General features: G+C 36.4%; 1 protein-coding gene across 8 annotated transcripts in view; it reads left to right on the forward strand.

Moving 5' to 3' along the window:
* LOC139977723 (uncharacterized) overlaps nt 1–24341 on the forward strand; it is a 69193-nt gene that overhangs the window by 24880 nt on the left and 19972 nt on the right. For 6 of the 8 annotated variants that reach the window (XM_071987236.1, XM_071987237.1, XM_071987238.1 and 3 more), the window contains 13 exons: nt 3681–3741; nt 4276–4340; nt 10296–10406; nt 12075–12333; nt 13752–14075; nt 14630–14850; nt 15960–16097; nt 17251–17388; nt 18114–18227; nt 20092–20241; nt 21243–21362; nt 21995–22105; nt 23747–24005. In XM_071987236.1, the coding sequence (XP_071843337.1) occupies nt 3681–3741; nt 4276–4340; nt 10296–10406; nt 12075–12333; nt 13752–14075; nt 14630–14850; nt 15960–16097; nt 17251–17388; nt 18114–18227; nt 20092–20241; nt 21243–21362; nt 21995–22105; nt 23747–24005 (2071 nt within the window). The remainder of the gene's footprint in view (nt 1–3680; nt 3742–4275; nt 4341–10295; nt 10407–12074; nt 12334–13751; nt 14076–14629; nt 14851–15959; nt 16098–17250; nt 17389–18113; nt 18228–20091; nt 20242–21242; nt 21363–21994; nt 22106–23746; nt 24006–24341) is intronic. The other 2 variants (XM_071987241.1, XM_071987242.1) reach the window with 2 other exon arrangements.

Here is a 24341-nt window from a genome sequence, read left to right on the forward strand (position 1 = left end):
GAAATTTTCATTGGGGTCAGTAGATGTCAAATTTCAAATTATTGTCATTTTGATAACTCCAGAAGTCAAAGGTTAGCTTTGACGAACTTTACACGTGGTGTGTGGCTCAACCATATTGAATATTCAAATGTCACTCATGGTGACAATATTAGCTCCAGGTAAAACTAGGATGAACCTAACACTTGGTATTTGGATCCAGCCTATTAAGTATAAAACTGCCTGTGCACAGAAGCAGTGGCGTAGCTAGGATTTTTTGAGTGGGGGGCCATGGGGGGCTGTTCTTTCTAGTGGGGGGGCCGGAGGTTACTATCTAAGCGGAGCGCCACCATGGTTGGCGCGGAGCGTACAGAGAAAATTTGAGATTTCAGCAGCCCCCCAGATCGCAGGAGATGGCACCTGTGAGGCAAAATAGCAACCAAAAAGATGTGCAACTTTGGTGACAGAAATGCAAAAAAAGTTTTTTCTCTTTCATGCTGACTGGCCTTGCCAACTCAACCAGACTTTTAACTTGAGGGAATTTGGCATCATTTGCAGGAATTTCAGAATTCCCAATATTTTATATCTCTACCAGTAGTGGAAAATCCTGTTTCGACAGTTTCGTTGCCATAAAAAAAGTTGTTTTGTGGAATATTCAATGACATATATTCATTTGACTCGAGGCAATATATGAATACCTGCATGGGGCGGCGATCTGTTTCAAATATTGGGGGGGGGGGGGGGGACATCTGCTTGGATGCAGGCGAATTACTGTCAAAGCGGAGCGCCACCATTGGTTGGCGCGCAGCGTACAAGAAAATTTCTGGTTTTGATAGCCCCCCAGATGACCGGAAATGGCACTTCTCGGGCTTGAAAATGACCAACCAGATGTACACTTTTGCCTGAGAACCAAGTTTTTCCTAATAGTTTTTTTTTTTCATTCATAACCTTTTGTCAAGATTGTCACCAGTCACACATCATGTTCGACCTCATTGCATTTGTAGGTAATTCTACGTAACGCCCCACAATACCTGTCAGCCCCACTTTTCAAGGTTTTAAGCCCATTATTTGTTCAGAATTTGAATAATAAATTCACTTCAAAACATACCCATAATGTTGCACTAAATTTCATCTATGGACAACCAATATAGAAAACCCCCCTTAACAACTAACAGACCGGTCAAAATTGTACGAGTATAGAGGGAAGTATACTATGATGAAGAATGTTGGTCAAGGAATTTTCGAAATTTCAGACACAGTTAAATTATTGGTGTACAAATATTAAAACCTCTTATAACGGCTACTATAAAACTTCGATATCATAGAAAATACCAAAAAAAATATGCTCGAGGGGGAGGGCGGTCTCCACCCCTTCACCCCCCTCCCTTGGCTACGCACCTGCGGTTAGAAATCTTGTAGGAAACAGGCCAAATGGAAACCCAGTGAACCCATATCGATGTGGATCCTATGTATGATTGTACGTTCTTACACTCATACACAAGATGCAAACCAAATTTCATTACGGATGCGGTCCGTCTAGCTATTCATTTCGAGAAAACAAAGTAAAAACTACTTTCGGTCATATATAGTAACAAATTGTGACACGGTTAGACAGGCGCTTTGCGAGGAATTTGCCAAGGGAGGGGCAAAGCTTGTACCCAGACTTTCTAAGCGTAGCGCCACCATAAGTTGGCGCGAAGCGCAAAAGAAAATTTTGGCCGAAAATGTCTCCCAGATCGCTGGAAATGGCACTTCCCAGGCCTTGTAAGTTGCATCTAAGCATTTTCTATTTTGAAATTACTAGCGATATCATAAAAAAATACAAAACATATGCTTAAAAAAAACTATGCCACCAAATATTGGGGGGGATATAAGATACTATATTTGCCCACCTAAAATATTGGGGGGACATGTCCCCCCCGTCCCCCCCCCCATGATCGCCGCCCATGAATACCTGATACCTCGGCTCAGTACAAACGGAGCCAATCTTTTGATAGATTGTTGCGCTAGGTGGAAGCACTGAACATATTTTCAGCAGATATCGCTATCACGCAGCACAACAAGGTTCGTGGTGTATGGTCGCAATCGTCGCATCGACCATTGCCATGCCATTCTGTGTGACCATTCTCATGATTACTACAGATATTGTATTATTCTTATTCTGCCAGATGCAGACGAGAAAATTGTGTAACTCTATTTCCCAAATTATTGAACAAAAAATATTAGCGAATCGCACTGATGAGTGTTTTTTTTTTTTACCCCATTCCCAGTGGGGGGGGCCAGTGGGGGGCCAGCCGATTTCATGGGGGGGCCTCGGCCCCCCCAGGCCCCCCCGTAGCTACGCCACTGCACAGAAGTCAGTAAATGTTCTGATACACTGTAAATGTAGCATGGAATATCTAAGCCTCTTGGCTTTCTGGTTTATTCCTTAACAAAATGCAAACAAGTATATTTGATTCTTGTGTGTTTGTGTATGAGATATGCCTGCTAAAACATAATTAACTATCATGGAATTGAAGGCGTTGCATGAAGACTTCTCTGAGAACGATGTTGGCAGTTTTTATGATTGTGGTGGTCAGAGGTCATCTGAATCCTAGATTTTAGTATCTTTTAGTGGAGATCAAATGTCAATGAAGAACTGAAGAATTCAAAATTCAAACCAACCTTACTTAATAGTTGTAGCATTGCTGAATATCATGCTTGGTGTGCAGATGTTCCTAGTGAATTCTTAGCTGTTTGTTATAAAATTAGGTAAAGAAAATTTAAGGTCACCATTGGCCAATATAATTAACAGTGTAAGTGAATCTCATACTTGGTACAGTAGGTATGTACCCCTTCATGAATACTATCCTTGTAGTAGTTTTGGCAGGGATCATATGTAAATGTCAGCAATAGTCAAAATTTGAAAACTGTGTACAAATTTTACTCATGAAATTCACCATTGATGAGAGTCATACATACAGTAGTATGTTCATACTCCTTTATACTGACTTCTTCGTTGCCACTCAGTTTGCGATGCGGCACAATATTCTACAATATTTTCAAATAATTTGGAACACTGTATAGATTAGTCAAAAGATGAAATATGTATCAGAGAATTAATGCTCTCAGAAATATGATGCTCTTGTATTGGGGGACTTTCACAACCTATGTCTTGTCACACATGATATCTTTGCTGTCTGCAGTATTTTACCTAATCATTTGCGATATATGATAGAAGTATTTTTTAAAGGAAAGTTGTAAACTATCAAAATATTTCACAATGAATATTATAATGCCATGAGCTTCCTTCCTTAGTAACAGTTCTGAAAGGGCTAATGATGGATCTAATTTATTCTAAAGCTCAACAGGGAAATATCCCTTATTATATAAAACATCCATCTGACTTTTTTAGCCGACATCAGAAAGCTGTTTGGCCTGGATTGGGTCATTTTGTTGTCTGTTGTAAGATCCTTGGTGATATGTAATTATACAAATATGTTGATGTCATGGCAAATGGAGCTTGAATTTTGTGATCTTCTAATTCTGATTAAATTTTATTGAGTAACCTACATCGGCAAACTCTTTAAATGAAAAAATATATATAACAATGTATAGCAAATTGTCTGGGATTTCTGGTTCATGATATAGTTTTTATCAGGTTTGTATGATTTTCCACAATATTTATTTTTGTCTTTTCTTGTCTGAATGAAATTTTCATTTAGATGGACTTTATATTACCAGGGAGAATGTCAGCAACATCACCATCACTGAAACCAATCTCTGGTGAGTTTTCTGGTATTAATAGGAACAATCATTTACAAACTTAAAATGTGTAATTAACAAGGTTTTTTTGTTATTGTCAAAACAATTGCTGTAACTCTAGAACAATTGCTGAAGTACATGCAATAATCTGTAACCACAATTGAAGCAGGCATACATAGTCCTGGTTGTAATTCTGCTGATAAATAAGGGTTCTTCATCCTCAGTTTTGATGACGTTCTTTGCCCTGATGGTCCTACAAGCCCTGTCCTTTCATTAATTTTTACTAACTTCACAATAATATACCGGTGTCCTTATTGACCAGCCTTGGAACAAACTGTGGAGGCTGGCCTTAAAGTATACTTACTAAAGGTTCAGTCAACTTTTGAAAACGTAAGGACAAAACTAGTCTTTGAGACTTTTTTGTTGTTGGACTGGCTTATGATGTTTTATATATTGCATGAAAGATTGGTACAATTGATGATATAATGTCTTCCATAACTGTTTTTGTGGTTAATTCATATAAATGTTTATGTCACTTTTCTCCATCAACAAAAGACGAAACAAATAAAGCAGTGGAACAACAAGAAGACAAATTCAACGATGTTCCAAGCAAAGGAAATGTAAGTTAAGAATCATGGCTCACTTTTGAAATGTTCTACAATGTAATAAGACCTGTTGGGAATTTATGGATTGTCCAGATCATACATACGTATCAAAAGTATATTCTTAAATACCATCACACATAAGAAGTGGACCTTGTAGATTTAATTTATCTTATAATTTCTAAGATAATAAGTACATCAAACTTAGAGCATCTGAAGGATCTTCAAACGCAGACATAAAGGAAAAGGGAGGAAAACAGATCAAACAGACATTTTCACATACAGATTTATCAAGCTGTTTGGGACACTGGACAATGAATGGTGTACAATTAGTACAATAGGCAGTGAAATAAAATGACGTAGGAGGTGAACGGATTACTGCAAATGAAAATGGATGCAGGATATCAACTATGCAGTGAACTACAATAAAGAAAAACGTTAGGAATTTAAATAAATAAAAGTCAAATAAGTAATTATGAGTCTATAAGGTGACGAGAAAAGGGATTAGGCTGAAAAATGACTGCTATGTTGCCTTATGATAACTGATACCAATGAGATACTTTTGTGTGACAAGATTGCTAATGGCATGTTCAGCTTAATTGTATTAGTAATTGTACACAGCATATTAGCTTAATCTTTGACAGTGCAGTAGATTGCACACAGGTGAAATCAAATGAAAGTTGGAAAGACATTCCACTGTGCCATCATGAATCCAGTTCCATTTTGTTTGAAGCACATATGTAATTGTTACAACTATTATGTATGTGTATTGCAATTGCAGCAAACTTTGTACTACTGAGAGGAACACCCTTTTGAAATTTGACATTCATTCGTCTTATATATTATAGGATTGACCACAGGTCTATGTGCATGTTATTTCATAAATCTGGAATAACTGTTATTGTACTATTCAACTGTTTATTATTGACTATTTATTTAGGCCTTCAATGATTATGGAGACTCACTTAAGTTCCAGATGATGAGTTCATTGTATTTATACTATGAATCGACAAATATTTGAAGATATACATGTTGTTTGTTTCATAATATCATGACCTTACATAAATCTTTTATATTAATAATAAGTCGTGCTGATATTATACTGATAAGTTGAATTATTAAGTGAATGGAATTTTCTTAAATGTCTATATACAGTGCATGCAGAGGCTGCACCAGAAATTCCTAAGTAGAGGGACAAGTGGGGTGTGGGAGGCAACAAAGGTTGGAGAGAATTTTGAAGTGTAAAAGAGGACCTGTGTAAAGTGCACATCACAGGAAAATTTAAGGGGCTTGAGAACATGTCCTAACCTCTACCGCAGCTACATCAGTGAACTAAATTTTATTTTATGATAATTTCTATTTTGCATTAAGTTAAATATTGTGGAAAAGATTTGTGGCATATAAGAGGTCATACATTCATCATTTTTATTGAGGAATGTTGATTGATCTAGAGACCAACTTGAATTTTTGCATATTGACTGCAATGACTAGCTGAGTTACGTTTTTAACAGCAACTTAAAAGCACAAAATATATGTGAGAGAGAGAAGTCAATTTCTATGGAATGCATTTCAAAGCCCTGATGGGTGGGGGGGGGGGGGGAGCAGTGGGAGAAACACCCAGAAGTTGTTGGAAAGCGGAATTCAAGCTTTATTATGGGTGTTTCAAGACCAGACGCTGAAAAGCTTTCAGACCTTTTTTTGTTGCTATTTTAACTTAAGAACAGAAATACATTGCAATTCCATTGGAATATATTTCAAGGCCCTGTGGGGTCCAGGGGGCAAAGACCCTGTCTAATATTACCCAAAGAATAAAAATTGGGTAGAAGAGAAATTCATTTTTGTTTATAGCTGACTTGGAGGTCAAATGGGGGGGGGCAAGTATCATAAGTGGGGGGAAGTATCATAAGAATGGGGGGGGGAGAACAATGCCCCCTTGTTGTCGACACTGAGTGCATGAAGATAATTTTGAATCTTTTAAGCAGTCGACGAAAAAATATCTTTAACAGTAGTGATATTTAAAGACACGATTAAAATAATCTCACCTAACTAATGTTAAACCTTCTTTCTCCTGTAAGCTTGAAAAGTATGAAAAACTAGTAATTACGATAAAAGTGTGTGGCAACTTGCATATAAGATATACGTGAATGCAACCGTATGTCCCATTAAGTTTATCCTTGGTATGGTGATGTAAGTGCAGAGTATGTACCTGTTCTTTTCAACAACACTTTTCACCTTGTTAATATTCATGGTGGTTGAGGCTTAATGGGAAATTGTCAAAAGCAGCTTTTAAACATGATACCTCAACAACCACAAGTAGAATCAATATGATTCATGGAAGATAGATGATCCCTAGTGAATAAATACACCCTATTGTTCTTGGTTCTCATCTCATGAATATATAAGAGTGTGTGGGGCTAACCGTAACATTTGGTTCACACTTGTATGGTGATATTGCTGCATAATAAGCACATTTTTATGACATATCCAGCTCTAAGTCATTTATATTCATCAAATTGCTAGAAATGGCTTTCAAATACAAGACATGAACCAAGTGTTCCTTGGTTTCCTTCTTGGCATATTTGGTGTCACACTTCATTCATACAATCAACCGTGTTGTTTGTGTGTGCATATAATGAATATCAACCAGTGAACATCAAATTCTTTATCAGATCTATACCTCTGAAATAGTATGTTTAATTTGCATTTTACATGTACTTGGATAATTAAATTTAAATTAAATAAGTATATAGATTTTATGATATCATAAACCTCACTAATATTCATGCATAAATATGTTTTTATACTATGTCACTTCATAGGCTTTGTCAACATGATAACTGATTCCTGGTACCTTTCTTTATTTGTTGCCACACAAGTCAATAGATCTTCATTATGGTGTGTACAAGTTCATGAATATTTACATCTATGGCTTAGCACACTATGAATACGTGATACAGTTAGTGATACAAAAATAATATTCACATCATATATCAGAATAATGATGTCTGAAAAATATTTAACATTTCACTGAAACTCATGTTCACTGAAACTCATGTTCACTGAAACTCATGTTCACTGAAACTCAGGAACTTTTATTCACACATAAGCCGTTACTAGACACATAAGCCTAGTCTTTGTAAGCTATATTTCAGTTGCGGACCATTACACTCTGCAGGTGAAATAGAAATAAGTTCAAGCATCATCAAGATGATTGTGGTCTCATTATTTATAACAAACAGTGGGTAATTCAGGCGCGTATCCAGGGGGGGCGTTGGGGCGCGAGCCCCCCGGGTAAGAAAAAGAAGAGAGGAAAAAAAGAGAAGAAAAAAGGAAAAAAGAGGGGAAAAAAGAAGAGGAGGAGAGGAAGGAAGTGAAAAGAAAAGAAGAAAGAGAGAAAAAGGAGAAAAGGAGGGAGTAAACGAAAAAAGCCAAGACACCGGGAAGAGAAAGAGGAACAGTGACATCATTACAGCGCTGATCCCTATTACATACACAGGGTAGCCAGTGACGGATCAAGGATTTCGGAAGGGGCGTGTGCCTCACTCTACCCCATTTACACCGACAACTCCATTTTTGTCGTTTCCATTTTTCCTCTCTCATCACTCATGATCAATATATATGTTATGCGCTATCGACCGATTTGCGCCATCGATCGATAGCGCTGCGCTATGTATGGATCCGTCGTTAGCGCAAGCATCGGTAGATCGCGCTGCGCTATCAATCGATAGTTCATGGGCCGTGTAGGATGAGATTTAGAGGGGAACTCGTCTACGTGAATACCCTTGACGTAGACTGAGTTCGTCTACGTGAATACCCTTTACGACATCGAACACGTTTTCAGCATTGACAACTCGCAGGAACTTGGCGCTTCCCTCAAGGCCAGGAAGGTCGACAATCTGAAAATTCTGTGTTTTGACCCAATGTCGGAAGTGCGAGTCCACCTTGATGCTTGGATGAAGAAGATGAGATTTTATGGCATCGTACTTCTCCGCGCTGATGACTGGGCTCTTTGTTGAAGCAGCTTGGCGGTCGACGGTGTCCTGCATGTGTTCTCGAAAAGCTGGCTCTTTTTCCATGTTTACGAATATCGTCACTATATATCAGTACTATATGAGGTCGATAGTCACTGTTGGCCCAATCACATCAGTAATTTAGCAGATTTCTTAGAACCAAGGCCTGAAGACATATGATACAACCTGATACAAATGCCTGATTCAGCAATGGATTTAGGTTATCTCCATGATACAACCAATTTATTGGAACTCATTGTATCACTATCAATTGATAAAATTTTATTGAATTTATCATAAATATTTACATAGAAAATGGTAATTAAACGGGTAATTTTGAGAAAAATCGGTAATGTGTCCATTAAACAGCACTTGGCGTCATCCGGAAGTTTAAGAAAAAAACATTGTCATTATCAAAAATAGACATACAATCCGTCGATCTGCCTGTGCCATCGATCGATACCTGCGCGATCTACCGATGCTTGCGCTAACGACGGATCCATAGATAGCGCAGCGCTATCGATCGATGGCGCAAATCGGTCGATAGCGCATAACATATATACTATATATGGTCTATCATAACGCATGTGTGTGTATACGCCTTAAACAATTGTAGAATTGTGCTATGAAACCAACTGTGGCTGGTCTCGAACTCGACCGTGTCGTCGGGGAACATGACGCATTGGGGCGACCGCCCCCCCCCCCCCCTTCAGCATATTTTTTTTTTATGGTATCGCTAGTAATTTCAAAATAGAAAGTGCTTAGATGCAACTTACAAGGCCTGGGAAGTGTCATTTCCAGCGATCTGGGAGGCATTTTCGGCCAAAATTTGCTTGTACGCTATGCGCCAACTTATGGTGGCGCTACGCTTAGAAAATTTGCCTACAGGCTTCGTCCCTCCCTCAGTGGCAAATTCCTCGCTACGCGCCTGTTCGAATTTGTAAAGCAAACAGCAGATATCACATCATATCAGTGAGCATGAAAATGGCGTTCCAGGATGAAAAGCCTCAAAACTGTCCACTTGCCCGAAAAAATAACCAAAAATTTTCCTCATGTGAAATTCAATATCATATACGCCAGCATCGGTTATTACATCGCATGCCATCGTGTACCGTACGGTCCGTGAAAGTTGCGCAGTATACCGCGGGATGCTAATGTAAACAACGAAATGTCTTATGTAAATGGAGAAAAGCAAGAAGGTCCAATTATGTCAAAACTCTCTTTTACATTAGTAATGGCGAACTAGGGGCTGCAGCCCCCCCCCCCCCCCGCCTCCTACGCCTATGTGTATAGTTTTCGGTTTCGGAAATATATGCTATTTTTTTTTTTCATTCAACCAAGTTTTATAATAGCCGTTATAAGAGTTTTAATATTTGTACACCAATAAATGAACTGTGTCTGAATTTTCGAAAATTTCTGACCAACATTCCCCACACTTCCCTCTACTTGTGCAATTTTGACCGATCTGTTAGGGGTTGAAGGAGATTTTCCTATATTGGTTGTCCATAGATGAAATTTTGTACAACATTATGGGTATGTTTTGAAGTGAGTTTATTTACGAAAAATGTGAATTTTCAAATTCTGAACGAATAATGGGCTTAAAACCTTGAAAAGTGGGGCTGACGGATATTGTGGGCCGCGACGTAGAATCACCTACAAAAGCAATGATCCACAGAACATGCGATGAGTTCGAACATGATTTGTGACTGGTGACAATCTTCAAAAAGGTTATGGATGGAAAAAACTATTGGGAAATACTTGGTTCTCAGGCAAAAAGTGTACATCTGGTTGGTCATTTTCAAGCCCGAGAAGTGCCATTTCCGGTGATCTGGGTGGTATCAAAACAAGAAATTTTCTTGTACGTGGCGCTCCGCTTAGATAGTAATTCGCGCCCCCCGGGTTAGAAAATCCTGGATACGCCCCTGTAATTCTCAACTATCTCCTTTCCATTTCTTTCTCACAGGATCCTTCTTTGCCATCCCATCAAGCAATTAGCAAAGAAGCCGAAGGGAACCTAGCAGGAGCTGAAGCAACAACAATAGATAGCGAAGAAGTAACAAATGAAACTTTGCAGGTAAGTATTAGTGAGTGAGAACTTCCAAGTATGATTCATGACTTTTGACCAATATCTCTCTACATGATTTCTGACTGATACAGACTGGTTCCTAAATTGACAGAGTCGTGACTGATATTTCACTATGTGATAACAGACCGACATTTACACATTTCTGTGTTTTTCCCAATTTAACAATGAAAACATCCCGCACATTATCAAAAAGTATACATGTCTAGTTGCCCTATATGCCTCCTATTGTTTTAAGAAGTAATATCATGCATATTAATTAGTAGGTGAGGCATATTGTAAGCATATTACATTGCCACGTACATGTTTGTTATCTTTCATATTTGGCATGTTTGTATCGTTAGTAAGTGTTTATGTGTTTGTGTTTAATATTAAATTGTTAGAATGAAATCAATTATGCAAATGATAGATGGGATTTTATGTTACTTTTTATCTCAATACTTGAAATATTGTGATGCTTAGCTGGCAACATATTTTTGTGCTCCTGATACCAGATTGGAAAACTCTGTTGAAAGTTTATCAGTAGATAGTGCATATTAGTTGTTTGAAAAAGCTATTCATTTTTGTAGCCAAAAATCATTTCAGAAACCAATTTTGAGGTATTTTGCCATATTTTGATGTCTGAAACACTCACATAAGGTAACACCAAAATGTCCACCACAGTCTTGCAGTACCTACGTTATGGTTGCTGATCTTAGCATAGTATTGAAGGTGTAAAGAAGGGCGTTGTGCATCTGACGTATTATCAATTACCATGTGTAGTGCTGCAGGAGCCACTGACGTACTTAACTGAACAATAATGTAACAGACTGTGCTAATGTGACAGTGGTATTTGTAGCTTGTAAGTGACTGATATATTCTGTACCTGGCATTAAAGGCTTCATTTTACCATGGAACTGCAACTGTCTAGACAGCTTGGGTTGTACTCTTGAAAAGAAGAATGTTGCTTTAGTTTGTTGTCCCACAAAACATATAACACAATAATGGAATCATAGCATGTTTCACAGTTATGTGAGGAACTTAGTTCGGTTTGTTGGGATAAGCTTTAATTATATAATGACTTCCCAAGTTTGTCCCCACCTGAATCTGGGATATTTGTAATTAATTTTGCAACATATGCTCTGTGTGGAAAAGGTCTGTCAACCAACATGCATTAAATACCTTCCACTTGAAATACCTGTTTTAACTGATAGTCTAACTCTAAACAAGCATATACTACAAGCACATTGGTAGTATTGAGATTCTGCAACATTTCCGCATCCTTACAGATTCCTGTGTCAACCCTTCTTCTGAGTTTCCAATCTTTTTTTCCAGTAAACACCTGCGTGACAAATATGCGGCAACTCTGTCTATTCTGTGTCTATTTGTGTCAAAGTCACACTTTTCACACAAAATTGCTGCTGTGTCCATGGATAATGATAGCTTTAGTCAAGCATGTTAATGAATGGGTGGGGCAAAATTAAACCATTACATTAGCCCCTTAAACTGTCAAGTACACAATTCAATGTCATGAAAAGTATTTAATATGAGCATTAGCCTCATTAGTGTTCTAGTTTTTAACCGTCTACTGAGATTCTTATATGGATTAGCTCAATTTCAATTGACATAGTGAAATAGCATCAGAACAATGAAACATTTTTGGTTTCTGGTTATTTCAAGGACTTGTCAGGAAATTTGTTCAAAGAATGGCTGGATGTGGGAAAAAATCTGAAGCTTGATGAGACAGAGCTTTACAACATAGAGGCAGATAACAGAAGGAAGGGACAAAAAGAAGTGGTGTACCACATGTTGCTACTATGGAAACGGAAACGTGGGAAGAAAGCAACAAACAAAACACTAAGAGATGCTCTAAAAGCAGCTAATCGAAAGGACCTGTCCGATTATCTTCTTAACAGGGAACAATGTGGAACGACTTCAGGTAAGTCAAAGACAACGAAACATGAGATCAGTAAGAGAGATTATGTATTTCTTGGTTTGTATTTACACTATACAGGTGTACATTCAATAGCCAAATACAATATGAAAAGAATATTAGCGTAGTAAGAACAATTAACATAACTTATGAAAAACCTACTTATTGTGCAATAAAAACTTATGTAAGTCTAGAAGCGATTTTGAATGGAGGTATAATCTGCAGATTTTTAGTTAGCAAGCAGCTGTAAAGAACATTAAGTTGTTAAGGAGTCTAATATTTACTTCTTATAACTCTATGTTAGAACTGCATAAAACATGCAAAATCATATGCAGGTTATTCCCCTTGAAAGGAGCATTTCTATGATGCAGCCTACATGCATGCATTCAATATTCTGACTATGTAATATCACGTTGATATATTGGAAACAAAATGAATATCAATTTAGTTCTCCTTATACATGACTTCTGTCAACAATGCATTGAAAGAGGTGTGAGATTATCATGTTAATTGCAAGAACAATCATGTAAACATTTATATGCAAATGAGATATTTGGCAGTATTCTGAGATATTCATTTGGTCTCACTATTATTATACAGTTATGTCTTCATCTTTGAAGGGTGTCTCACAAGCCACTACTTATAAAAAGTAACTATCAATAGGAACATCACTACAGTAGAAAGGAAATCTATAAAGAATTTGCCGTAAATGTTGGTCAGCTTATACATATTCAAACCGTTTGGTGGTACAAAGATATGAAGAGTACATGTGAAATGTCAATCATACTAAACTTATTAATGATATGACAGTATAGTGAATGAACTCATCATGTCGTAGAATCCTGAAATCAATATCAAACATTGATACACAGCTTTCTGCCTTTCTATACGAGATGAGAATGTTTTTAGCTGTATCAGTTTATTGAGATTCACAGAGAAAGGAACTGAGACTGGTTACATGGAGCATTGTATTTTATTAAAATGGTTCACATTTCACAGATATGATAGTATGTTGTCAGAATGACCAAGTATTTCAGTATCTGATCCAGGGTGATATCTGAAAATACAATATCTGAAAAAACCTAAAGCTACTGTAAACACACATGTTTATCACCTCTGCATTTTGAAGTAACTGCTTCCAATATGGGATATGGAGCAGCTCACAGGAAACATATTGTTGTTAAGCAAGGTCAAATAGTACTGACCTTGAGCAATGGACCACAGAGCAAAGGACATTGAGCTAGGAACAGCAAACAGAATTAAGATCACAGTGTTCTTTTACTCCAATGAGGGATTATACCATGGGGAGACCACTGGCAGATATATAAGCTATAAATTAAGCATTGATTGAGTTGAGGATTTTTAAGTCCTAATCTGCCAGTTGTTCACATAACATATTTCTCTCTTTGTATTATAATCATAAGATTCTTATGTGGAGACGGCTCTTAGTGTACAAGCAGTGGTTGACAAAGCAGGTAGAATTCTAGAGATACCAGGGACTGGTGTTAGACTTGATATTCCTCCTGGTGCTATTGACCGGAAATGCTTGATCCAGATGAAAATCATTCCAAACTATATCCAAGAAGAGTCTAAATCATCATTTACCAGTAACACAACAGTGGTAGTAGAACTGCTTCCAGATAACTTAAAGTTGCATCATCGTGCAAAGCTCACCCTGCCTCACTGTCTCAAGTTGAAGAACCCTGTTGAATGCAAAGCTCTGGTATTCAGCAGTCACCATGATCAAGGTACATCTTATCTTATGTTTAGGGTAACTTGAAAAGCAGTAAATCACAACCCACGTGTGCATTTGTGTCGTTTAACAGTATGTAGCAATTGTCACCAAGGTGTGTTTGGTGCTCACCTGTCATTGATTGAAATTAGTTGTCTTTGTTATTTTTCAAAACCTTATTTATATATATAATAGTCTTCATAGCCAGTATCATTGGTACATAGAGAGGTGATCACAGCAAATGTACTTGTTGTCTTGCCACCTTCTTAAGCTAGTGGGTATGTCAGTGATCTGTCCACTTTATCAATGCTGACCCCTTTCAGGGCTAATCAGGATGCAACAGTTATCACACCATAAATGTTACAGTGTATACAAGCCTTCAAAGCAAATGCCATCAAAGCAACTGAGAATGTTGCAGTGATTCCCATCTTACTATTTGGCTGTGTGAAACCTTGGTAGGAAAGCTTAACCTTGTGTTACGGGTATCTTGGAAAGTGTTTGATTGAAGAGAAAACAGAAACAAAATAATAGTACCAACCTTCTGATTTAGCAATTGTTTTACTTTGGTAGGGGCTCAGCCAATGTGGAGACCAAAACAACATGCTTTGTATCAACTGAATGAAACAAACTGCATAATCTGGGTTGAAAGCTTTTCATGGGAGACATGTCAGATTGATGATAAAGATGTTTTATATAAGAGGATCCAAGTCTATGCTGCCTGTAGCGATTGGCATTCTCATTTTACAAATATGGAACTTGGATACTATATTGACGTACCAGGTAAAAAAGAGGTGAGTTACTTGTAATAATTTTCATCATCAAAATGAACTTGGAGCTAATTATTTGGAAACTAATATTGTAGGGTGTTTAGCAGTAGGACTTACCTCCAATATCTGATTTTACTTATTTGTTGGTTTGTTTTCATACATCTAACTGACCAAATTATGATGGTTAACGATACATTTTTGGATAGTAGGGCCATTATTGTTCTTTTAAAGGATAATGGTGATGACGATCTCGCTGTTTCTGCTCAGTTTAGTTCTACCCTTCAACTATGTGATTTCATAAATGGTTTGACCAGAAACCACCAGCAATAGAAAAATTTGTACTTGTAAAGGTCAGTAGTCAAACTGCTTGAAGATTTCCCTAACTTTGCTTATGTGATGAAGATTACTGTATTATTCTGCTAAGTGCAGTGCAAAAATCCATGAATGTGTCTCAAAGTAAACAATTCTGTTTCCTTTTTTTCACTGTTGAAAGTTTTGTAATGCTTTTTAGATTCAAAGCGAGAATGAAAAAGTGGTAACAACTTGACTTACCACTTAAGACTTGCAAAGTTAGGGAGCTTGCGGAGTTGAAGCATGGAGCTAAAACGTTAATAGCTCCATGGTCGAAGTTACTATATACACCATTATGCATGTAATAGTAGTTATTGTATTTAAGTGTTGTGAGAAACTGAGATTTTGATAATAAATGTAGTCTGCATAAACATGGGCATCATTTAGTAAATGGCCCTGCTGGTATATCAGAACTAAGAGGGATTGTTGACCATGTCATATTTTCTATTTGTCTATGGTTATTGATTGCATTGCACGTTTAATACATACATCTGAGAGGTTGCCATACTAATGTGATGTCTTTGTTACATTCTCGTTTGTTACATTCTTTCCAATTTTACAGTTCTTGGAACTAGTCTCTGTTCCAAGTAAGACTCATCCTTGACTAAGAATGTTACAAATAAACAAATGATAAACATGTATCCAGCTCATTGTGTAGGAATGTTATGAAAAAGAAATAGATCCATGAATACCATTTCTAGGCATTCAGATTGTAATATCTTTTCACATGCATCTGCTTTTCTTTATTAGTTTTTAGTACTTTGTTTTGATTTTTCTTCAAGATAATCGAAAAAAATAACTTGAGAGTCCTGCAACAAAAACCCTTCTCATTTTGGAAAGAGGGACGAATACCTTTGAAGATATTACTGGAAAAGATACGGCCAAAGTCTTGGGAATGCACTGAAGACACAAACCCAAAGGTAATTAGGTTCTTTTTAGACAGTATAGGTTTAATAATCCAATGTAGTGGTACTATGAATTGATTACCATAAGCTTGTTCGTAATGATTAAGAAATATGAAGAGATCAGTGGAACATTTGTTGGAATTTCCGTGTCAGAAAAGTTGTTTTTGCACCTCAAGAATTACTCTCTTATACATTTTTTCGTTCAATGAAATTGTACAAGTGAAACTTTCAGTCATTCATCCAGCCCATGTGCATACAAAGTCATCCGGCACGTTCACATGCTTGTTAGCACTGCTCTTTCACATTATTCTGCCACTTTCATTCAGACATTTGAAATATTAGGACCTAACACCCTCAACTAGAATGTAGAAGAATCCCCATTGAACTTGCTGATATATTAACGTTTATGTTAATTATGGCAGCATTGGTAGATCAAAATATCAAAATTGTTTGTCATTTTGATTTATTTTGGTTCCTTGCTGGAAGCAATAGAACCTTTGCAGCCAGACTGGCATCTATGACACTTGCTTCGGTCCGCGTTAACTCAACAACGGAGTGATGAATATTTGTCATATTTGCTATGTAGAATATTTACATTGCATTAACTCCGCAACCGTAAGAATGATTGTAGCCAAACTTGGTGTACAATAGTAGCTTAATAGTGGGTCCATGGAGGTTTACATCTTTGGGACTATCCGGGTCCAAAGAATTCGGTGCCCATATTTTGCGCCAGTTGGCCCCAACTTTTATTTCCACCTTAAATGCATAATGGGACACATTGTTTGGGCCTGAATTTGTAAGGCTCAATATTGTTGGGACCATTTGTTTTGAGGTATCATTTGGGGGGGGGGGGGGGCGAGGGGTGCAAGTATATTCCACAACTAAATCAGATAAAATCCAAACTTGGAATACAGTTTTTGGTGTAATAGCAGGAACATGTGGGTATAAATATTATGATATTGTGTGATTAACATATAACAATTTAATATTCCACTTAGCAAGGAATTCTTATTCTGTATTGAATTTAACCATAGTCATTAGTCTTGAGGAAGAGAAACGTACATTATCATTTGTTTTAGAGTTATGTCAGTCTTGATATTGCATGCAACATGCAGTATATAATGAAACCTGCACTTGGTAGAAAACTATCAATTTTTCTTTTCTGCAGGAAATTCCATTCACGCAAGTAGAGACCAATACAGAATTTTCGTGCCCGTTTTCCTTTGATAAAGTTGGAGAAGAAGATTGTACGTTTTACTTCAAAGCTACTCAGAAGGAAGCAATTGAATTGCGAGTCCCATACAAGGTTTGTAAATAGTTATGTAACCTACATATGTCCTGATCCATTTGAGCATACTGTTATTTTGACCATTCATATAACTTATGTAACTCTGGTCACCTCGAGGAATATTTGCATTAAAGTTTATGTCATTCTTAACCAATTTTCCCAATACATCAATGTTTTCATGCAATGAAAGTTTCCACTTTTGTTAACATGGAGCTGTTTTAGCATTTGCCCAATATAAATAAATGTTTGAAATCATAAATAAATTAATGAAAACAATATTACTCACATCATACCACAGTGACACTTGAGTCTAACACTAAGTTACAGTAGAGCCTTTAGCCCTCTGTTAGTAATTTTCGAGATATATAATGATCATTCCTAACCTATATATCCCTTTGGCTGTGGCAGTTAACCTTCTATATTTTCAAGTATGCATCATTAGGTAAATGTAATGGTTGTACAATAATCTTTATGTACATTCTTGCTTTAATTCTGGATGATACATGGTGTGCGATATGCTAGATTGTGTGGGCATCTGTTTTTTTTTTTCAGTGGTACCATTTTTATAAGTTGAAAGCAGTATGACCCTTATAAGTTACCTCTTTAATAGTTAGAACTAATTCTATATGTACCAGGCTATTTACACATGTGATTTTTTAAAGTGTATTTCATCCTGGATTTCAATATTTTGTCAGTTATACCTTTCAATTGTGTGTGACGCATATCAACATCTTTGGTTGCAGGAAGTGTTGGCGGCATCCCAGTCAGGCAGTTCTGCGCAGTTAGTGGATGTCCAATCCTCAAAGGAGAGACGCTTTAATGAATCTACACCTTCAGACACAGATACATCCATGGTGGTAAAAGTTATTTGAAAATATATTCCATAGAGAAATGTAAAGAAATGTTTGGTATGAGATGCCTTAAACAACATAATATATCACACTGTTTATAGAAATGAGTATTAAATTGTTTTCTTGGCATATCATAACTTGCTGGATTCTGGTGTAGACTATGAATTTAGTATGGTATTTTTCTTCAGAAAACTTGGCATTGACACCAGCATATCATCTGGGAAACCTTTACTACACCACGTTATGTTGAGAACGAATATTTTGCAGCTGATAATATTGCATCATTAATATTTTAATATTACAATGTTTCATATGTCTTAAGCAGGACATGCTTTTATAATTCATCATCTGTTTTCTCAAATGAGCTATATTATATACTGGAAGCATTCATATAAATGAGTTTTTTTGTGGGGGTGGGGTTGAGTAGGGTGGGGCATGAAGTATGCAGTCTGTTTAAGTATCCTACTAATGTGAGGAGTGAGAAATATAGTTGCTGAGTTTAATCCAATACTGGATTGATTGCTATTAGTGTTGATATAAAAATGTTGGTACATAGGCAGGGGTCAAACACACATACCTCTGGGGGTGGGGGATTAAAAATCAATGCAACTCCCCCTCCCCAACCATAACACACTGCAGACAAAATATGACAAAAATCCCTATGGTCCTATACATGTGACATACATGTACAGTCCAACCTGAACAGTTGAAAATCTTAAAAACAGCAAAATAGCTACAATTTTGTGCCTTTTACCAAACATTTCTCCTCCACCTATACATGACAATACAACTTGCCACCCAGCGCCTGTATACTTATTAGTAGCTTTATTCAGTGAAGATATTGTGGATATTGTAGTGTCATGTTTCAGGATTTCAACATAATATATCTCATACCTCCCTCTCCCAATAACATATCATATATATATATATATATATATATATATATATATATATATATATATATATATATATATATATATATATATATATATATATATATATATATATATATATATATATACATATATATATATATAAATATATATTATTAGAGAAAACCAGAAAAATTAATATGACTCATAATTGACAAATAAGGAGTAAAGTTTTAGAAAATATATTGGAATTTTTGGTCCCCCTGGGACCTTCGTCAGCAATACTTGGCAGTCGAATGAAAGTACAAAATGTAACACAATGTAAGTATGACGCTAGATAAGTGTAAGTTGCATTGATGGAATTAGAACCAAATAAACCATGACTTTACAGTTAGCCGATTAAGGAGCAAAGAACGGATTACATATGTTTGTAGAACTGATAGTTGTTAAGGGGTCCCAAGTCTTTGTTGAGGCTAGTGCTACTGTATGAGACTTAATACGAAAGATCCAATCGATTTCAAGTTCGAGGCAATTAAAATACATTTTAGGTTTTTGAGAGAATGACTATGAAGATTGAAATGTTCGGAATCTGGGAATCCTGCAAAATTATCACGAATACATTTTTGGTGATTGCCTCGAACTTCAAATCCGCTACTGAACGTAAACGTAAAGAAATTGATTGGATCTTTCGTTTTAAGTCTCACATCACCGGCCTCAACAATAATCACAAAACTTGACCTACTGAAATAACATTTACATGTGAATTGACTAAAGAAATATTAATTTGTGACTTGATTTGACTTGCAATGAAGTCAATGACCTGTGATAGACTTGACCTGATGAAATCAACATTACCTGTGACTTGAGTTGAGAAACATTGACTGGTGTATTTATGAGACCAAAATATGACTTGTTTGCAACACTGGATAAAAAATTAAAAAAAATTCAAAGCCCATGTTTAACATATTTATTAATATTTTTCTTGTTTCTGATGTTAGGATGGAGAGGAAGATTCTGCAGCTAGCAGCTCTGATAAATTAGTAGCTGCAGGACTATCTCAGTCACAGAAGAAGACTGGTGATGAAAGTCAAACTGTCAAACAACCATTAGAAAACATTGATCCAGAAGTCAGAACAGAAAGTCTCAGGGTAATAATTTACATACACAAGATTCTGTTGTCTTGGCAAACATTCTTTTCAGAGCATATAACACAAATTGGTGCTTGACAGTTTGTCCATACTGGCCCTTAAGGCATTCGTATGTAAAGGTTCAAGCTCTGTGGTTTGCTTGTATATATTTCATCATGATTTATTTCTACTAAAAATGCTTGCCATCTAGTACTGATAATATTTTATGATACCTGAGTTTCATGAGGTATGTTCTTGCTGCAGTTAGTTTCATTAATGATACTGAATTATTTCAATTGTAGGGGTAGGGGGGTGGATTAATATTGCTTACACAATATACATACGATAAAATAAACTAGTCTTTACGAATATTATGAATCAAAATTATTTATTGAGGCCCTTAACACGGCATGAATCTTACGTTACATATACCTGATTTTTATGCATCACCCAACAATGGAAAAGAAAGGTCCAGAACAAGTTACCCTTGAAACTTAATCCTTATTCAAAAAGAAATGTCATTTATGTTGGTCACTAAGGACGTTCATTGTCCATGCGCATCATGTCATAGACAGCCCCTCTCATTAAATCTGAGTCTCAGCTGAGTGCTGATCACTAATGTGTAACTAAGCTGAAGAAGTGAACAATAGCCTTGCAAGCGCACGCCGTCATGACGGCAATACGATTTGGCAATGGTCCCTTTATTAAATTTATTTCCCCGAGAAGTGTTCATGTTGATCAAATAGTTTCAATATACTTAATAGATATTAACATGTTCATTTGGGTCTTTTATTCCCTCGGAGACTAAATTCTTTGGAAATGCACATTGCACATAAATGACCATCATTTATATCCCCCCTCACCCCGGAGACCCATGTACATTTTTTACATTAACTCCTGTAGTATACAATCTTTAAACATGGGGCCTAATAGAGAACTGTCATAAGTTGTATATGTTTAACTATATTCAGTGCTGTATAGACTATCATAATGTGTGTTCATTTCAACATATTTAATTGCAGGACGTGGAAGCATCATCCCTCTCAGACAGTTCTGTGCCATCAAAGTCAGGCAATGTGCCGTACTCAGAGAAGAGATGCATTGATGAATCTACAGCTGAAGTCATAGATATCTCTGTGATGGTAAAGCTCATCCTATTTGTCAATTAAGACTATTACCAATATGTTGATAAGAACAGAACTATGCTAGAACAGGACTGAGTCTGAGTACTCATAACTATGCAAGAACAGGGCTTAGTATGAGTACACATAACTATGCTAGATCAGGGCTGATTATGAAAACTCATAACTATGCTAGGACAGGGCTATGAAAACTCATAACTATGCTAGAACAGGGCTTCGTATGAGTACACATAACTATGGTAGATCAGGGCTGATTATGAAAACTCATAACTATGCTAGGACAGGGCTGATTATGAAAACTCATAACTATGATAGGACAGGGCTGATTATGAGTGCACATATCTTTGCTAGAATATGAGTGTGAGTATGAATTCACTACAAGTCTGGTCCAAAGTAGTTAGGTTGACTTTGGTATGAGAAAGATATTACAATAATGACATGTAGGAATTCAAGTGGTTTTCTACACAGTAATACAAAATTATGCTGGAAAATTCCTTTACATTGCATAATGACTACATACTCAGTGACATACTATACAAAAATAATGTTCCATCAACCGCTAAACATTTGTCCTAGCTACGAATCATATTAGCTTTCTTATTCGTAACTCCTTTTCCATTTCTTTCTCACAGAATCCTTGTTTGCAATCTCATCAAGCAACTAGAGGAGAAGCTGAAGGGAACCCAGCAGGGGCTGAAGCAACGACAATAGATAACAAAGTAGTGAAAGATTCAACTTTGTGGGTAAGTATTAGGGAGTGAGAACTTCCAAGTATGATTCATGACTTTTGACCAATATCACTCTAAGTCTGCCATTTCTGACTGATATAGACTGGTTGTTAAATTGAAACAATCGTGACTGATAACTTGCTTTTTTTTCACTACGAGTTTGAGGCCGACATTAAGACATTACTGAAAGTTATCTTTGCTAAATTAAGGTTGCATGTTGTACACATATAACATCTATACACATCCCACACAATATCAGAAAGTGTACATAAATTATAGCCCTATATGCTTCCTATTGTTTTAAGAAGTAATATCATGTATATTGATAAGTAGGCGAAGCATATTAACAATATTAATATGGCAACAGAAATGTTTGTTATCTTTTATATTTGGCATGTTTTCATTGTAAGTGTTTATGAGGTTATTTTATTAAATTGTTGAAATGAAATCATTATGCAAATGGTAGATGGGATTTGATGTTACTTTTTTGCTTCTGCTGCCAGATTGGAAAATTCTTTTGAAAGTTTATCAGTAGGTAGTACATGAAATTGTTAGAAAAAGCTATTTATTTTTGTAACTAAAATCATTTCAGAGACCAATTTTGAGGTATTTTTCCTTATTTTGAGGTATTTTACCTTATTTTGATGTCTGAAACATGCTCATAATTGTACACCTAAATGTCAACTACAGTCTTGTAGTACCTTTGTTAAATGGTTGCTGATCTTAGCAAAGTACTGAAGGTGTAAAGAAGGACGTTGTGCATCTGACGTTTGATCAATTACCATGTGTAGTGCTGCAGGAGCCACTGACATACTTAACTGAACACTAATGTAACAGACTGTGCTAATGTGACAGTGGTCTTGGTAGCTTGTAATTGACTGATGTATTCCGTACCTGGCATTAAATGTTGATTTTACCATGGAACTGCAACGGTCTAGACAGCTTGGATTGTACTCTTGAAAAGAAGAATGTTGCTTGAGTTTGTTGTCCACAAAACATATAACACAATATTGGAATCATAGCATGTTTCACAGTTATGCGAGGAACTATTTTCGGTTTGTTCGGATTGACTTTAATGATATCATGGTGTTATCTACATGAATATGGGATGTTTGTATTCAATTATGCAATATATGCTCTGTGTGGAAAACGTCTGTCAACCAAAATGCATTGAATAACTTCCACCTAAAAAAAACTTTAAAATATCTTTCTTCAATGATACTCTACAAAACATCAAAATATAAAACTACAAGCACATCGGTAGTATTGAGAATCTGCACTATTTTCTGCATTCCTGTGTCAACCCTTTTGAGTTTTCCACTCCTTTTCCAGGAAACACCTGTGGGACAAACGTGTGGCAATGTTGTGTCTATTATGTGTCTGTTTGTGTCAAAGTCATACTTTCACAAAAAATTGCTGCTGTTTCCATGGATAATGATAGCATTTGTCAAGCATATTAATGAATTGGTGGGGAAAAATGAAAAGATTACATTAGCCCTTTTAACTGTCTAGTACACAACTAATTTTCATTAAAAGTATATGACATGACGACCTGCCTCATTATTGTTCTAGTTTTTGACCGTCCACTGAGGTTCAAATGGCATCATGAGATAGAATCAGAACAATGAAACATCTTGTTTTTCTGGTTATTTCTAGGACCTGTCAGGAAAATTTTCCAAAGAATGGCGGGATTTGGGAAGAAATCTAAAGCTTGATGAGACAGAGCTTTACAACATAGAGGCAGATAACAGAAGAGAAGGACAAAAAGAAGTGGTGTACCACATGTTGCTACTATGGAAACGGAAACATGGGATGGAAGCAACAAACAAAACACTGAGAGACGCTCTAAAAGCAGCCAAGCGAAAAGACCTGTCCGATTATCTTCTTAATAGGGAACAATGTGGAACGACTTCAGGTAAGTCAAAGACAACAAAACATTAGCTCAGTAAGGAGGATTATGTAGTTCTTGGTTTGTATTTACACTATACAGGTGTACATTCAATAGCCAAATATAATTTAAAAAGGATATTAGCCTGTAGAAAGAACAATTAACTTTTACTTGTGAAAACCTACTTATTCTGCAATGGAGTTAACGTAAATGTAAAAGCTATTTTGCATAGAAGGATGAGATATATGAATATTCATTTGGTCACATTATTGATACATTGGTGTGTCCGTCTTTAAGGGGAGTTTATTATATAATATTTTAAGGGGGATATTAGAAATCAAAGCTATCAAGAATTTGCTGTAA

Source organism: Apostichopus japonicus, chromosome 12 (assembly GCF_037975245.1).
Source record: "Apostichopus japonicus isolate 1M-3 chromosome 12, ASM3797524v1, whole genome shotgun sequence".
NCBI lineage: Eukaryota > Metazoa > Echinodermata > Holothuroidea > Aspidochirotida > Stichopodidae > Apostichopus > Apostichopus japonicus.